The sequence below is a fragment of the Acinonyx jubatus genome, chromosome D3 (assembly GCF_027475565.1).
Source record: "Acinonyx jubatus isolate Ajub_Pintada_27869175 chromosome D3, VMU_Ajub_asm_v1.0, whole genome shotgun sequence".
Taxonomy (NCBI): Eukaryota; Metazoa; Chordata; class Mammalia; order Carnivora; family Felidae; genus Acinonyx; species Acinonyx jubatus.
In genome coordinates this window covers 67,832,328-67,850,512 of record NC_069392.1, presented here as the reverse complement: position 1 = coordinate 67,850,512, position 18,185 = coordinate 67,832,328, and the positions used below count along the sequence as shown (strand labels likewise).

General features: G+C 46.4%; 1 protein-coding gene across 1 annotated transcript in view; it reads left to right on the top strand.

Moving 5' to 3' along the window:
* The window catches only part of MYO5B (myosin VB), a 230,963-nt gene that overhangs the window by 130,415 nt on the left and 82,363 nt on the right, over positions 1–18,185 (top strand). Inside the window, exons 15-17 of the mRNA XM_053205589.1 lie at positions 10,172–10,327; positions 11,220–11,317; positions 16,877–16,963. Coding sequence (XP_053061564.1) covers positions 10,172–10,327; positions 11,220–11,317; positions 16,877–16,963 — 341 coding nt within the window. The remainder of the gene's footprint in view (positions 1–10,171; positions 10,328–11,219; positions 11,318–16,876; positions 16,964–18,185) is intronic.

Sequence of the window (18,185 nt, the reverse complement as noted above, 5' to 3'; positions counted from 1 at the left end):
AGATATAGACTCATAAATTTAAGTAGCATAAATCATTCTCTGCCATTCCTTGACCCACCTTTTCATCAGTTACCATTCTGCATAGACAAGCATGTTGGTACATCTTTGTAAGATTGAAATGAATCCCATTACATATAGTTCTTTAGTTTTTCACTTATATCTTTGCTGTCTTTGCACATGAGTGTATCATTTTTTAATAGTTGGTATTTTGATAATTCAGATAATCTACAATGAATGCCCTTTGCATACATCTTTTCTTTGTGCAATTACATCAGTCAGGTAGGTTTTTAGAAGTGAGGTCAGTGGTTCAAAGAGTATGCACGTCACATTTGTAGATAATCCTAGATTGGGCATGTAGGCTAGGTCCATGATCTACTCTCAGAAGATGATGGTCGTCCTTTTCCCTACCCACCTACTGCACTCCGGCTTTCCTCTTGACCGACTAATCTTTCTAAAGAACCAGTGACCTTGTTGCCAACCCCCAGCTGCATCCCAGCACACCCTCACAGGTGCTGTGATGGTGGCCAGCAGCATTCAGAGATTAAGAGGGGCTTCCTGTCCTCCCAGACCCTGGCAGGAGGAGGACTAAGAACTCCCCACCCTGAGCCCATTCCAGACATCCCAGAAAGTAGAAGGCGAAGATTGAAATTAGGTCACTGTAAACCTACAGATGGGCCCGACACAGACCACAGCTACAAATCAAAGAGTGGCTCCAACTGTGCTTCAAATCCTTTGGACAGATGGACATGTCTGGCAGCACCTGTCGTGGTAGCATTTTTGAAACTCATTGTTCATTGAGCCTCTGTCATCTTTAAAAGTTTGTTTTTACAGCAGTCCTAGAAGGTTTGTTTCCAACTCCGTATTACAAAGAGAAAACTACCTGGAAGGACACAAAGCCCTATGGTATGGAGTTAATGCCCAGTTTTGGGGTTGGTTTTCTTCTCCCTAAGCACAGATAAGTCTCGAATCTTATATGTAAACTCATAGTTTTATTTGAAGTATTTTTATTTTATGGAAGATCTATGAGCTTTTTTCTTTTTTTTTTTTTTTAAGGTTTATTTTTGAGAGACTGACAGAGTGCAAGTGGGGGAGGGGCAGAGAGAGAGGGAGACACAGAATCCAAAGCAGGCTTGAGGCTCTGAGCTGTGCCAGCACAGAGCCCGACACGGGGCTCAAACTCACAAACCATGAGATCTTAATCTGAGCCGAAGTCGGACGCTTAACCAACTGACCCACCCAGGCTCCCCTCCTATTAGCTTCTTTTCTTTGGTGTGGCACCCCTGATAAGAAATCATTGCGAATAATTAAGCAGTATTGGCTGCAAGACTCCCATGTACCCTACCAGCCAAAGGGATGTTTGAAGAACTCCCACCAAGAGCAACGAAATAAAACAGTGTTAATGAGAATGTAATTAGTAAAGCCAGTTATACTGTCTAAGAGGTTATAATGTAGCTAATTGCTTTCTCAGCTATTGGAGAGCTATAAATAGAGACTTAGGAAGTGTTTCTTTAAAACATGACTTTAAGTCATTAAGAGACTGATTTGTTTCAGGTAGTAAAGATGGAGATTTCTGCCTCCCAGTGTTGATAAAAGTGTTTTATTTGGGGGAAAAAAAAAAAACTCAAAAGAGCATATGTTTAAGATTTCTGGGTGGCTCAGTCAAGCGTCTGACTTTGGCTCAGGTCATAGCTCACAGTTTGTGGGTTCAAGCCTCACGTCGGGCTCTTGTGCTGACAGCTCAGAGCCTAGAGCCTGCTTCGGATTCTGTGTCTCCCTCTCTCTTTCTGCCCCTCCCCTGCTTGCGTGTGCTGACTCCTGATTTTGGCTCAGGTCATGATCTCATGGTTTGTGAGTTCAAGTCCTGCATCGGGCTCTGCACTGATAGTGCAGAGCTTGCTTGGGATTCATTCTCTCTCTCCCTCCCTCCCTCCCTCCCTCTCTCTCCCTCCTCCCCCTTCATTGCTTATACTCTGTCTCAAAATTTTTTTAGAAAAAATTAGTTTTTGAACTTGTGTGTTCATGTTCTGTGAGTAAATACCCAGTAGTGGAATTACTACATCATGTAGTAATTTTTTGAGGAAGCACCATACTGTTTTCCACAGTGGCTGCAGCAGTTTGCATTCCCACCAACACTTGTTATTTCTTGGGGGTTTTTTTTAGTTCATCCATTCTCACAGGTGTAAGGAGCTATCTCATTGTGGTTTTGACGTGCATTTCCCTGATGATTGGTGACGTTGAGCATCTTTTCGTGTATCCATTTGCCATTTGTGTATCTTTGGAAAATTGCCCATTCAGGTCCTCTGAATTTAAAAAAAAAAAAAATCAGTTTAAGGTTTGTTTATTTGAGAGTGCCCTACAGTGCCCAAGCAGGGGAGGGACAGCAAGGGCTAGAGAGAGAGAATCCTAAGCAGGCTCTCCTGAGCCAAAACCAAAAGTCAGATATTTAACCGACTTAGCCACTCGGGCACCCCTGAATTTTTAAACCTTTTAAGGGTATTTGGAGTGCTTCTTATTTAAAATCATTTGGTGTTGGTAGTTAAAAAAAAAAAAAAAAACTGCCACCAATATTGAGGAAAAAACAGATCACTATGTAAGAGAGAACTTTTTAGTCAATAAAACAGTATCCTCATCCCCTTTCCAATACAGGAAAGTGCACCTCTTTAACATTAAAAAAAAAAAAAAAAATACTGAGGCTTTTCCTTCGAAGCTCATTTAAAACCCCTGCAAATGAAATATTTTTTAGCTAAAAATTGGAGATTTTTTCCCCCAAGGGTAGCACTGGCCAGGTGACAGAACAGCTGGGAAACAAAATGTATTTTTTTTTTTTAACGGGTTTACAGCTAGGTTTTTAAAGATAAGGTTTTGGGCAAGAGATTCCAATCAAACGGTTATTCGAGCATGTCTTTAGTTTCATGGGTCTGTTTTTAAAGGAAAAGTGTTTTATGTTCTCACAGAAGCGAACAGGCATGATTTCCAAGGTAACAGCTGTGTATACAGCTGTAATTGACATTTTTCTTAAACTATCAAATGGTTTTTAAAAAGTGTTTTCATACTTCTTTTAATCCCTCTTCAAATAGATTTGCCTCAGGCTTCTTAAAATCTATCTATAGACTTAAATAGCAGAGCATGCCCAAGCCGGTATCTTTGGACACTTGGAAATAAGTGACAACATCAGGGAAGTGCTTGGTTTGTTTGAAGGTATGATCTGAGTGTTTTCGTAGTTGGAGGGAGCACATTTTCAGAAAGACCCAGATGGATGTTGCTCTCTAGGCCTGCCCTACATGAATTGTGGTGGTTGCGTTATTGGTCACTCAGCTCATAAATAGACTTTCTGGTGCTTCTAAAGCATAACTGGAGTTAGTCAATTAAAGGGAAAGCTTTCTCAGAAATTCATCCTTTTGCGAGAATTATTAAGCAAGAGCTTGGTGTAACTGCTCCTCATTGAGACTTGAGGTTGGTTTATAGTTGCGACACTGCTGAGACCAGGAGGTCCCTGTCTAGGCCAGTGGGTGGATGGGGTTGGGTGGTACAGTCATCAGTATTTGTCTGTTCTTTCACTGCTGCCTACAGCCCAAGGTTGAGCATATGGTCCTGTGCTCGAACTCTAGGTGTCTGTGTCTGTTCTTGGAGTTTATAAAGTTCTCAGTAGAATGTAAAGCCTACCCCTTTTTCCTAGAGTTGATGTCCCAAACTCCTCTCCCTTGCCATCCCAGATATCCTGCCATTTCTAAATGCAGTCTCAAGAGCCGTGACTTGGAATTAAAACATGGCTTTTAAAATAAAATGCAGATTGTCCAGACTAAACCTTTGTTGGGTTCTTTCCCAAATTGTAGCATAGGGCCAGCGTGGGAGCTTCTGATTGAAGCAACAGAAAGGCGCTTCAATTTTAAAGTATTCCTACTGTTGATTCTGATTTCAAAGTTCCTTGTGTGGTTCTAATACATTCTCCTGGCCTTAGAAGTTAATAGAGTTTTCAGAGAAAAAGCTACTATTCATGATTTCTGTAAAGTAGACTCCTAAAACAGTGTAATCATGCATGTGGGAACTTCTACCCTTGACTCAAACATCTTGTAAATCCATGTCAGAAAGTATGTGAACTAGAATAGTTTAATCAGTATTTTGTTTAGACATGGCAGACTGAATGAATCTGTGATGTCTTTAAAACGTCGGCCGGCCTTTAGTTGCTAATTATTTCCCTGTGGAAATTTCTCCGTGCCAGTCTGGGCACTTGACCGTTCCTCACATGTGCCTTCTCTCTCTGGCATCAGATCCTCCTTCCATCCCTCCTGTGCCCAGACTGTCTCTCCCCACCTCCCAGTCTCTTCTATTTTGCCGCTGACCCATGTTTTCAGTTATTATGTGTGTGTCAGTGAGGACCCATGAATCTTTAAATGAGGAGTTGCTGGATATAAGGTTTGTATTTGGAGAAGACTCTGGCTGATGGGAAGACCATGTTGGGATACAGGTGTGTCTGGAGGAGGGCACTCAAGCTCTAGGCACCTGCAGTGGTCTGGGGGAGCTTGGGTAGACTTCAACTAGGACAGTAGCATTCTGGTGATTAAGGCTTACTGGACCCCGACCGTGGACAGAACTTTGTAATTATTAGGATAGGAAATGCTATGTTGGCAGGCTATCTAATGTAAATTTAGGAAGTTTGGAGGCCCCTGGGTGGCTCAGTCGATTGAGCATCCGACTTCGGCTCAGGTCACAATCTTGAGGTTCATGAGTTCAAGCCCCTCTTCGGGCTCACTGCTGTCAGTGCAGAGCCTGCTTCAGATCTTCTGTCTCCACTTCTCTTGCTCCTCCCCCACCTGTGCTGGCTCAAAAAAATTTGGGAAGTTGGTGGGTGAGGGCCATTTGGGCTGTGTCAAATTTGGAACACCCACAAGGAGGAAGATATGGAGCAGATAGTTGGCACTGTGGGTCGTGGGTGTGGAAGAACATTAGGACTGGAGAGACAGGCTGGCGGGGGGTGGGGGTGGTAGTTGAAGCCATAGGTGTGAAGGAGACTGTGTAGGGAACCAGTGTTAGAAAAGATAAACGGTGAGGACCCTGTCCTGGGAAATAGCCACAGGAAGGGGAGATGTGCAGGAAGATGGGCCCATGGAAGGGAAGCTGGGCTGCATGGTCAGGGGAGAGGGCCTCAAAGAGGAGGTGTGGGCCCCTCAACAACATCAAGTAGGACCAAGAGTGAGGCTGCACCCCTCCCAGCCGCTGGATTTAGGAGGTCGGGTCCCCAGAAGGCATTCTCAGGATCTATTTCGGCAGTGTGGGGGGCAGACCATGGAATGTGGGGTGGAGGCAGGTGTGAGGAAGGATGACAGAAGGTGGTGTCTCTGGACCCCTTGCCTGAGATAGAGAGGGAGAGCCAGCTGGACAGGGAAGGCTACGTGTTTAAGGGAAGTAGCCTGGGAACAGGGAGAGAGAGAAAATGCAGGAGTCTAAGTTAGGCTGAAAGGAATCACCTTCCTCAGTGCCCTTATTTTTATGTATCGGAAGAGTCAGATCTAAAAGGTCTCCTGACCCGAGGTGCCTGGGTGGCTCAGCTGGTTGGGCGTCCGACTTCGGCTCTGGTCATGATCTTTTGCAGTCTGTGAGTTCGAGCCCCGTGTCGGGCTCTGTGCTGACAGCTCAGAGCCTGGAGCCTGCTTCTGATTCTGTCTCCCTCTCTCTCTCTCTGCTCCTCCCCTGTGTTCATTCGTTCTCTCTCTCTCAAAAATTAATAGACATTTAAAAAAAGTAAAAAAACAAAAACAAAAACGAAAAAACTAGTGTCTCCTGACCCTAGCTCAGTGCCCATTCTATAGCACCTCACTTCCCAGATACCTGCTGAGCTATTGGCTTTTCTGTCTCTCAACTGCTCTACTGTAGTGCCTTGTTTGCAGTGGACTTCGGTCTCTTTGTTACACTGCAGCCAGAGAGAGCTTTCCCAAAAGATCACTGGTCACTGCTACCCTCTGTTCTATGGGCTCTGGAGCCAGGCTGTCTGGGTGCAGATCCTGGCTTTGCCACTGACTAGCTCTGTGATCTTGTACTCCGAGGCTCTGTTTCCCCATCTGTAAGATGGGTCGTAATAACCAAGTGGTTATTGGGAGAATGAAGTGAATTTTCATATATGCTTTGCACCTTCTAAGTGCTCAGTAAATGTTAGCTGCTCTTATTTAAAAAAAAAAAAAAAATCTTTAATGGCTTCACATTGCTTTCAGGATAAAGACCAAAATGTTCAAGGATTTTGTATGAGCTGGTCTTCCTTGCTTCCCACCCTGCCCCGCTTCACAGTGTATCCGATAGCTGTACTGGCTTTATATGAGTTCCCCCAGATATGTAGAAACTTCCTAACATGCTTTCCTACCCTCTGAATAACCCACTACCTCAAACTTCCCTTCATAAGAGAAGTCTTTCCTAATTTCTGCTCTGGGGCCGTGATTCAGTCATGTGTTTCTGTTGTTTATTTCCTTTGGGATGCTCATCATCTTGTCATTAAGCTTTTAATTGTGGGGTTAATTGATTAGAGTTCACCTTCTATGCTAGATCATAAACTCCATGATCCATAAGACGCTCTGTTTTTCTTCATTTTTGTGTTCCCAGCCCCAAGCACAGTATTTATTTGTTGCATATTTGGTGGTCAGTTAAGTATTGGTAAGTGAAAGAACGAACCAGTCAATCTAGTTTTTTTTTAATTTTTTTTAATGTTTGTTTACTTTTGAGAGAAAGAGCACGAATGGAGAGGGGGCAGAGAGAGGGAGACCTAGAATCCGAAGCAGACTGCAGGCTCTGAGCTGTCAACACAACCCCATGCGGGGCTCAAACCCACAAACTGTGAGATCATGATATGAGCTGAATTGGACGCTTAACCAACCGAGCCACCCAGGCACCCCATCCATCTATTTTCTTGACATTCAGGGACCTAATATTTATTTTCTCTTCTTTGAAAGCACATGGAAATGATGAGTTAATAAATGTATCATCTTTATGATGGCACCTGCACATTTTTAGCCACAGATTTTTTAAATCCTGAGTTGTCTTTATTCCTCTGACAGCCTGAGTACCTTCCCCTATAAAAAGGCAACATATATGATTTTGAAATACCCTGTATGAAGAGGAAGTTGATCTATTTCAAAAATGCTGAGCATAGGAACTGAATTGTCACCTGTTGGCACCTGAAACCGGGAGACATCCTTAATGATTTCATTGGGGTGACCTCCCGAGCCATCTGGCTGATGACGAGGCCCTATGGTGGGGATTCAGGGAGTCCTTTGCTCAGGACTATGTAGCTTCCCCTAGTGCTATCATGGTGTCACCAGCCAGTTTCAGCCACAGAAGAGCCAGTAGTGAGGATGGACTTGAGCTGCTTATCTGAGATGATCGTTGGCCTTAAGGTCATTGGTTGGTGCTTTTAGACTGTGCTTCAAACCCAGACCACAGAGTTAAAGAAGCACAACCTTTATTTGCAGGTAGATAGCTGCAGTAAAAGGTGGAAGTCAGGAGCTTCTGATGCAATGCTGGTGAAAAATGAAAAGTGCGAAGGGAGAACAGAACTTAATAGAACACATGTGTTTCCTCCAGCACATGCACGTGCGTGCACACAGTTTAACTGCTTTGTTTGTAACCCATATGGTTAGCTAATGTGTAGTATAAAACCAACTTCTGACCTGCGGTATGCCATTACTTTCGACTCTAATACGGAATTCTTAAAACCTGTTTAACTGATAATACCTAAGAGTAAGGTTAGGTAGGGGGAAGTGATTTGTTTCCTTTGTTTTAGTTTAAAATCTTCATACAGAAGATACACTTATAACTTCAACTGGCATTTGATGCTGGTTTCCAACATTAGCCGTCGTCATGCTTTCTCTGCGACTGTGAAGTATCTCTGCCCAGGGCTGGGCTTCAGGCTCAGTGAAGATAAGGTGTTTGACCTATGGAATTGCTAGAAGTTCCCTTGACGGGCACAGCATAGCAGAGGTCCTCAAACTGCTGAGGGATTCTCGGTGAGCAACACACCTGCACCCCCTAGTTTCTCATGGAAAATGCCTGAAGTGATTGCCAGTGGTCCTATGGGTGTCCGTGTGTATTTTGTACCCCCAGCTCTAGGTGCATCACCCTGCAACCCAAGCATGCTACCTGATAAGGTTGCAGAAGCCACCTCTGAGTGAACAAAGTCACCTGGATCTCACACCGTTTCTGGGACAGGTTGACTGTGCCCCTAGCACCATCTTTCTCTTCTGCCCAGACACTGTAATGTGCTGCTGTTGAGACCTCCCACGTTTGTAATCAGATCGCAACTGCATACTGTGTGGTGTTTCCGATTGAAGGACCTACCCTGGACTGTAATAGAAACTATATGTGTTGCCTAATATAGCTTCTACAAGTTTTTTTTTTTTAATTTTTAACCTTTGTTTATTTTTGAGGCAAAGACAAGAGTGTGAGCAGGGGAGGGGCAGAGAGAGACGGAGACACAGAATCCGAAGCAGGCTCCAGGCTCTGAGCTGTCAGCACAGAGCCCAGCCCAATGCAGGGCTCGAACTCATGAACTGTGAGATCGTGACCTGAGCCAAAGTCGGATGCTTAACTGACTGAGCCACCCAGGTGCCCCTACAACTTTTCAGAATACCTCTGAAATACTGATGTGGAATACTGATGGGAGTATGCCATTAAACTGTGGAATTTGGACCTCTCCTTTATAGGATTCTTGGACTTCCCAAACTGTTGGTGTGGTGCTCAGTATATTCTCCACTAAACTGGGACTCAACTTGTAAAAGGTCTGGGAAGTTAAATGCAGGACTGTGTCAGCATAAGTGGACGCTCACTGCCATTTTGAACCTGTACACTTCCATGGAGATGGTGTTGCCTCTTAAGCTTTCCTTAGCCTAAGACTCCTGCTATGAATTTCAGGGGATGTTGTCAGCTGCAGGAATGCTTCATAAGTTACCTTTTAGGTATTCTTCCTCCCACTGCCACATCTGAGAATGTATCACCTTCAGATACCAATATAGGCTCCACCAGATCCCCACACTGAAGCCTCCAATAAGGAGGATGTTGTACAGGTGCATCAGAGATACACATGGGCTTAAGATACAGTCTATTTCCACTTCCTTGATAGTGCTGGTGTAAATGACCAGGATATCGTTGTGTATTGAAACAAACTCTGACCTGGGCATCTGGAGGTCAGGGATCTAGTCCTTGTTCGCTTGCTAAACAGCAGCTCCAGGGAGCCGACATTGGCCACTGTGCCTGGTGCTGGCATGAACAGAGATGGAAGCAGGATTCTGAGTTCCTCTTTCCTCACCTGCCACCTGAAGTGGTGATCTTTACGCTTTATGCTCCAGTTCTAAAGTTCTGTGGTTCTAAATTTCTCCTCTTCAGCCCAGAACTTGATCATGTAGACCGATTTTTCATGTATATACCCCCTAACAAAATAATAAAACTGGACATTTGAGAGCTTATAATATGCTAGGCACTGTATTATATGCTTACGTGGACTCTCTCCTTTAATCCTTTCCCTGGTCCTCCTCCTCTGTCAAGAATAAGGCTTAAAGGCTGTGGGCTCAGCAAGCATGGGGCTCAGGGCCCAGCACAGACCTCAGCTGGTACCCGGGTGCATGATGGAGATGCGAAGGAATGATCTGGGAAAGTCCATGGAGGATGCAGGGCTGGACCTTGAGAGATGGGCTTCTCAGGAGGAGCAGAGAGGGGAAACTCTAAATTCTAGGAAATTTGCATTAGTCCACACAGACACTCTGTACATGTTACTACTAATTCTTTCTTCTCACCCAGCCCCTGGCCACCACTAAACTACTTTCCATTCCCTGGACATTTCTTGTAAATGGAATCATGCACTAAAAAGTCTTTGTGTCTGGCTTCTTTCACTTGGCATGTTCTCAAGGTTTGTCCGTGTCATGTGTACGAGGATTTCCCTCCTTTATGTTGTCGGATATTATTCCATTGTACAGAACTTCCATGTTCTGTTCATTTATCAGCTGATCCATATTTACAGTGTTCCCACTCTGGCTGCAATGAATAATGTGGTTATGGACTTGGACATTCAAGTGTTTGTGTGCATGTGTGTTAGCAGGTCTCTTGGGTATGCACTGGAAAGCTACTTTGAAAGAGTCAAAGTACCATAAAGTCCAAGAGATCTTGTGTTCATTGGTCTTCCTGTGTTTGTTTCTAGTTCCCACTAGTGGCTGATTTGTTTCATGATGACAAAGACTCTGTTCCTGCCACCACTGCACCTGGGAAGGGCTCATCCTCAAAGATCAACATTCGCTCTGCCAGACCCCCTCTGAAAGTCTCCAACAAGGAACACAAGAAAACCGTGGGCCACCAGGTCAGCCTGTGGCAGGAAGCTGCGGGTCGGGGTGCGTGTGGCAGGGCCGGCCTCTCTGCAGATGAAGAAGGGCGGCAGAGTCCAAGGGAGGCCGAAGTGGCCTCAACATCCGCATCTTCGGCTACCCAGCTCAATCCGTATGCGCCTTTTGAAGAAGGAAACTGGGAAGCCCCCTCTAGAGGCAGTGGGCAGGAAAGAGGAAGGGAATGAGCATAGCCCCAGCAATGCATGTAATACCTCTGGGAGGACCACACACACCTGGTAGAAGAGGCGAAGAGGGTCTACAGTCAGCAGGTTGGGGAGTGAGGACTAAAGAAGCCTGGGGACTAGAAAACCGAGACGCTTTCTGTGGGGCCTTTGTGGGATTTTATGTCCAGTGTGATTCCAAAAGAAGGGAGTTCCTGCCAAGCCCGAGCAGCCATTCACCTTTCTGTTGCAGGGGATTTGCCTGTTCTGGGCATTTCACTTTACTGTAACAACTTCCAGGATGTCCAGGCACCAGATCTTGGGGCTCCAGGGCCTCAAGTTGAGGAATAACCAGCCTCCAGTCACCATGGTGACTTCTGTACTATTTCCTATTATTGACCCGCCTTTCATCTCCTTTGATCTACCATGCTGAAGTTACACACGTTGGCAGGTGGGCTCTCCCTGTGTGGGTTGAAGAGCGCTCATGTCAATGTGGGAGGGGCTTAAGTTTGGATCTACAGCAAGGCAGGAGTGTCAGCTAGAATCTGACCTTGAGTCTCTGAATTTTTCATCCTTGATTAATAATAACCGTGACCATAACAGTATCAACAACTACCACCACCAGTCTGTGGGCGTTTCTTTATGTTTATTACACATCTACAAAATGTTAGATAAATAAGCGGGCGGCTGACTTGTGTCTCCCCAGTTCCGTACCTCCCTGCATCTGCTCATGGAGACCCTGAATGCCACGACCCCACACTACGTGCGCTGCATCAAGCCAAATGACGAGAAGCTCCCCTTCCAGTAAGTGCCTGCGTGGGCGGGGCCAGCTGCCTCTCGGTTAGAGTCAGGCCAGTGAAGCCTGGCCTCTTCTTCCTTACAAGTTCAGGTGGAACTGACACGGGCGCAGCCTTGAGGGGGATTCTGCAGCAGGATGAATAGTTGCTCTTACACGTCACAGATGGTTTCCATGCTGAATACAGTCCAACAGACATTTACCAAGTTCTACCTGTATGCTATCTAGAAGGTTTCAACAAGATGAGAGGGTATGCTTCCCTAATCCCACAGAGTCTACAGTGGTGTTGAGGAATCAGAGAACCACTTAAGTGTGTCATTAAATGCAGAAATGCCTGTGTGTTATAGCAGATGTTCAGTTCCAAGATGGGAAGATAGCTGGAGTGGTCAGAGGAGACTTCCTCCACTGGGGAGACGTGACCTCAAGTGACATGTCGAGTGATGAGACGTGAAGATTGTCCTATTTCTCACATGCCTTCTACCACTGAAATTCCAGTTATTCATACCCGCTCTCCTTCCTCCACCCCACTCCTTGGCCTTCTCTGGCCTAAATTCTACTTCTACCCCTATCTTGGAAATTGTCTTCCAGTTTTACCCATGCCCACATGGTTGACCCCACCCGAATCTATATAGAAGTGACTGTTCAGGGTCTGCGTTCATCTCTGGTTTTTGCCAGGTTCCAGACCAGTATTTCTGAATGCCTGCTGCATTTTCATTGACTCACATCCAGCATGTCTGAAGTCAGACTCCTTGCCCCTCCAGAAATGGTCCCTCTTTGGTCTCTTTTGTAGTAAATGGCATAATCATTTCCTGACCGCTCATTTACCCACCACCAAACCTCAGAGTCCTTCTGGACCAGTGCTGTCCAATAGAACTTTTTGTGATACATGAAGCTGTTCTATAATCTGCATTGTCCAACATCGTAGCCACGGGTCTACCACGCGTGGCAATTCTGTGCTTGGAACGTGGCTGGTATGACTGAGGAATTGCATTCTGTCATTTTAATTATATTCAAATGCCTGTAGCTGGCTGATGGCTACCATATTGGATAGCATAAACCTTGTCAAAGGCCCATAGAGTCTACTTGAAGTTTTCTTAGGTTGGTCTCCCTTTTCTCTTCTGTCACCTTGTTTTAGACTCTGTTTCTTGCCTGAAATACTCCCCTAAGCCTTGAGAACAGTCTGTCCCTTACCTCTGCAGCCCCTCATTCCATTGCCATGAGCCACCACACAAGTTACGTCCTCTGGCCAGAAGAGGTATAATTCTAAATTTTTGAAGCACCTTATTCCCGGCTTTCTGACTTTCTTTTGGACCTAGCATAATTTCTTTCTGTGAAATAATTATTTTGGCAACTCTGTCAGAGTATCTGAACTACCCCCTGCTGCTCCTATTATTTCATAAAATTTGACCTATACTCAGATGGGCCTTGTGCTGGAAAAGGTCAGGAAGACAGCTTTGAGTCAGCCTTCCTTGAAGCATGCTGATTGTTGACTCTTTTCCTTTCCTCCACATTTCCAAGAAGTGGTTAGGAATTCCCCCCCTGTGGCATCTGTGTACCAGCTGACTCCAGGAGAAGAGAGGCTATTAGAAAGGCAGCAAGCGTGAAAGACTTTGATTATGTGTGAAGGGCAGGAGCGGTGTGCAGGGCCCCAGAGGAGAGTCGAGGGTTGGGTACCAGCTCTGCCCTCAACCAGCTGCGACCTGGGGCCGTGGGTTCCTCAGAACCTGGTGCCTGCCACGTGCTGTATTCTCTTGCTGGGCCTCCCCTCAGTTGAGAGGAGATGCTGGGGGCTTTCAGAATAAATGTCTAGTCCTAATGGCCCATGTTTCTAAGACCTTCCGTTGCCTTCAGGACTGAAATCATCCTTGTAATAAAGTGGGGAGAATACTGAACCAGGTCAGAGCACTTGTCTTCTAGATTCAAACTGAATTGTTTGGCTGCTCCAGGAGCTAGCCCTGTACTGTTGGCCTCACCTCTTCACCTGCTAATTGTGGTTTAAAATGATCATCCTGATGAAAAAATTCAAGGAGATAATGTAGATTATTTGTGAGAAGTATAACAAATTTTGATGAGTAGAATCTATAACATCGTCTAAAATAAATATACGATGTTACTGACATTATTCTAGAAGGAGAGTTCTGTAGGCCTCCTCCCATCTCCTCCAACCGCTTTCTCAACCTTAGGACCCTTGACATTTTGGGCCAGGTAATGCCCTGTTATGGGGGGCTGTCTTATGCATTGTAGTATGCTGGTAGCATCCCCATCATTGTGACAACTAAAAACGCTTTAAGATGTTGCCAGGTGTTTCTTGGAGGACAAAATGACAACCCAGTGGAGGACGGCTGTCCTAGAGTAAATGCTTTTGATAGCATCTCTTGTAGAAAAGTCTTTTTTCCTCTGCTGTTTCCTTTATTTAAAAAAACATTCATCATACCCACTATTCACTGGACACTGGGCTAGGACAAGTGAAATGACAGACCTGCCCCTCATCCTTCAGGAACTGCCAGTCACAGATCAGTGTGGAAGTGCTACGGGAGCAGAGAAGCGAGAAGGTGGTTAAGTGTCCAGGGAGGAGGTGGCCCGGGGGAGTGTGATAAATCTGGGGTCACTGGTGGGAGGAGCTGGCCAGTTTCCTGTGGGCCGGTGCCCTGCTCTCAGCAGTGGACATTCCTGAGTGTCCCGGGGTCCTCAGGTATGACTCAGCACACTGCAGAGCCTGAAGAACGGGTGGGAGCTGGCGGTCTGTGCAAAAATCAGTAGTGGCGCATGACTGCTGAGGGGGAGCTGGGTTCTAAGCTTCCGGTTCTGCTGAACCTGCACGTTCATTGGGAGGAGAAAGTATAACCCTGTGTTTCAGCAGGTTTGACCCTATATTTCTTTGGTGATTTTGCAGTCCGGAGTTAAGTGTCTCTTGTCCTCACTGTGGTCCTCCAAAATTTACTAGGTGGGAGGGCTGATTTCCACGCCCCGTCACCTTGTCACCTCGTCACCTCGTAACACAGGTAGCAAGGCTCGTGAAGAGATGCCATTGACAGTGAGCATTCTTTACTCTTGAAGAGATGAGATAAAATACAGAAGGCTGGGGCATGGGAACAAGGAAAGAGGATGGCAGAATCTTTTTAGTGTAGTGTCTGCTTGTTTCCTTTTAATAGGGTTGTTCTTTTCTGTCGCTTAGTCATTGCAAAAAACCAGTGAATGACAGTGGGACAGGTATCCTCCGCTTCTGTTGGAGAAGTGAGGCAAAGCTACAGAGAGATTGTGTATTGCCTGGAGGGGCACTAGCTGTTGGCGGCCCGTACCAGGTTTTCTGGTTCGCTCTTGCTCTTTCCCCCCATCCCGTGGGGAAGAGAATGGTGCCAGCTCCGGAGGGAAGTGGGAAGACCTTTGTCCACCCACCGTGGCCACAAAGGACGAGCGGTCACCAGTGCTTGCTACGTGTGCTGCCCGTCCCCCCACACACCGCAGAGGGAAGCAGACTCTGGCCTGGAGATCACAGGTGCAGAGGGAGAGGTCTGCAGCCACAGAACACCTTCCCCAAGGCTCAAGCCCATCCACCGTGCTTTCATAACTCGGCCCAGCTGGCCACCCGGCAGACGAGAGAAGCAGACCTGTAAACAGAGCCCATGTTGCTGCTTAGACTCCTCACTACCACCCCGTGTTGGTTAAGGTTTTTCTTGGGTCCCGGAACTGTGGTGCATCCTGGTGACACCTGAGACAAACTACAAAGGGGATACACTTAGGTTTCCTTTTGTTTTCTTTCATCCTTAAGCTCTTCCACAGAGGAGCTTTTTGCCGACTTTAAAAAAAAAAAAAAAAAATTAACTCCTGCAAAGTAACGGTCTTGTTGTTCAGGACTGTGCAGACTTGAATGCCCACTTGTCCGGTACATACTCAAGTGCCAGGGGCACCTTGGGGCTGGAGGAATCAGGCAGACTTGATGGAGGAGCTGGCTGTCAAAAGTGGCAGGACTTGGGCAGATTTTGGGGGGAGGCAGGAGGAGGCTGTGGGTGACTCCCAGACACCGAGCCCCAGGGCTGACCTGGAACACACAGAGTTCCTGGACTCCAGGTCAGCTCACGGTCTTCAGTCACTTGGAAGGTGCCTGCTGACCCAGGCCGCCTACCTCAATAGACTTCTGGGTTCTTGGTGTAAGAGACCAGCCAGCGCTAGGACCTGAGCGGTTCATACAAATAGATCTGAGGGAAGAAGTCTCTGGTGGAGAGCTATGAATCTGGGTGTGGCGGATTCCAGCCCTGATCCATCCTGCAGAGCTCCAGAAGCTGCTGGGAAGAGAACACCCAGGCTTATCTGGAGGTGGCAGACAAGAGTAGCACGAGGAAGTCCCCCGGGGTCCTAGAGATGAAGAAGCTTCCTGTTTCTCTTTCTCTGCCAGGGCAGACAGGTTGCCCAACAGCTTGGCCAAGGTGTGTGCTAAAGCCAGTGTGATCCCGGGAGCTGGGCCTCAGCCCGCCCACTTCCCAGAGTGGGAGGAGAGCAAGACGCATGGCCCTTGGCTCTAGCTGAGCTGAGGAACAGCCAGAAAGAAAGGGAGCATTTACTTCCCATCCCTCCTCACAGAGTAGGACAAGGGTCTTAGCAAACTACAAGTGGGGATTAATTCCAGTTCAACTTAGTACTTCCCCCATGAAGATGCCCTGATTACCCCAGCTGACACTGACCACTTCCCCCCTGTACTCTTCCAGCACTTTTGCCATGGTTATCACATGCTGCTTTGTATGCTGCTTCTATATACTTTTCCAGTGTGGACACTCTTTGCCCAGACCACGTCTGACTGCCGATTCTACAACATCCTGCTCAACTTAGGTGTTGGAAGAAATACTGGTTTTTCAGTGTTAAACAGCATTGTACAGGCATATGAGCTGTTGAAGATGTGTCTCGCATCTCTGAAGACAGATGGGAATATAGATTTCTTTTTCATAACGAGGCAGCTGTCATGAGAGCAGCTAGCGATGCCTGTGTCCTAAAGTTGTGCCAGGTGGTGGTCTAACCGCTTTCATGGGCCTTTATGTTTAATCTTCACACTAACCCTGAAGAAGGGATACTATTATTATCCCCATTTTATAGGTGAGGATATTGAGGTGACATTGCTTTCCCCAAATTACACATGCAACTGGTCAGGGACCATGTCACAATTCACATCCAGGTCTGCCTGGCCTGAAACTTCCCCTTTTAACTCCTGAGCCAAATACTGCTTGTGGTGGCAAGTGTCTATGATTTGGCTTTTGAATGAACACAGGTGCCCCCATGGATGGATAAGGGAAGGCTTAGAGAGGAGGCAGGAATGGGTCTTGGAGGGTGGACAGAATTCAGGTATGCAAAGAAGAGATGTATCCCAGGTAAAAAACAAGAACTTGCATAGAACTTAGGTACTGAAATCATTCTTGCATCTGCTAGTCAGTGTCTTTTAGTCTGTGCTTGGCCCCTGACCTTGAGATTAAGGTGCATGATGGTCTGTCTCCCGGTGCAGGAAGAAGTCCTCTTACCCTCTCTCCTGTTTCATTTCTTTGCCAGCATGGCCATTTATGGAATGTCTTCCTGTTTTGCAGCTTTGACCCAAAGAGAGCAGTGCAGCAGCTCAGAGCATGTGGGGTGTTGGAGACAATCCGAATCAGTGCAGCCGGCTACCCATCCAGGTAATGTGCCCACCAGCCATGTCCTGGTGGGGCAGCCAGAGTTTGGTGTCCTAGGAAATCTGTTTATGTGCTGTCAGCCAGAGACCGATCCTCCGTAATGTTCCCAAACACTGAGGGTCCAAGCAGGATACTGACAGAAGAATATCACTTTGGCCTGGGAAGTATGGAAGTCAACGGCAGTGTCCTCTTGGGCAGCTTTTCACGTTTCAGGCTGGCATTGGTCTGGGCATTGAGCTAGCTAGAGTTGCAAAGGGGATTTCTCCTTTCCTCCCACCTGTTCCCTTTACTGTTTTGTTTTTATTATTGTGGTAAAATGCACCGTTTATTGTCCTAATCATTTTGAAACGTATAGTTCATTGGTGGTAAGTAAGTATATTCCTATTTATGCAGCCATCTCCAGAAATGTTTTCATCTTGCAAAACTGAAACTCTGTCCCCATTAAACACTAAATCCCCATTTGCTCCACCCCCCAGTGGCTGGCAGCCACCACTCAACTTTGTCTCTGTTTTTGATGAGTCTCGATCTTCATATAAGTGGAGTCCTACAGTGGGGGTTGACTGGCTCATCTACTTAGTCTAATGTCTTTAAGGTTCACCTCGGTAGATGTGTCAGAATTTCCTCCCTTTTTATGGCTGAATAGCACTCCACTGTATGTATAGGACGTATTTTGTCCATCCATTTGTCAATGGACGCCTTTACCTTTTAAAATAGAATCAAATCTATGATGGAGGGTATAATTTTCAATTTAAAAAAACACTATCAAGATCTAATTTGCATTGTGAATAAGTGAGCCACCTAGTGTCTCTCGAAGCTCTGTCAAGACTGGATCCTTCCTAGATGCTTGCCTGAAGTAGGAGTGGGGTGTGGATGGTGGCCAGCTAGCTTTCATGGGGTCATACTGCGTCCCAGTGTCACAGAGGCCAGATATCTCCTGCCGTGACTTGGAGCTGAGCTGGGCAGGGATGCTACCAGTGTAGCATCCCAGAGCCCGTGGTGGTTTCCACAGGGACCCCCTGTCCAAAGAAGTTCCATATGTGTGCCAGGCGGTGGAGGGAGACAGAGGAAGCTGGAAATGGGAGGAGGACATGTCTCCAGGCCTCCCCTCCTCCCTGCCGTCTCCAGCCAGCCCTTGGCCACTACAGTTAAGGAACCACTTCGTATGCAGCAGTGTTGTATACCAAGAAGCAACTTGACCGTGAGCAGTTCCCAAAAGTTAGACCCG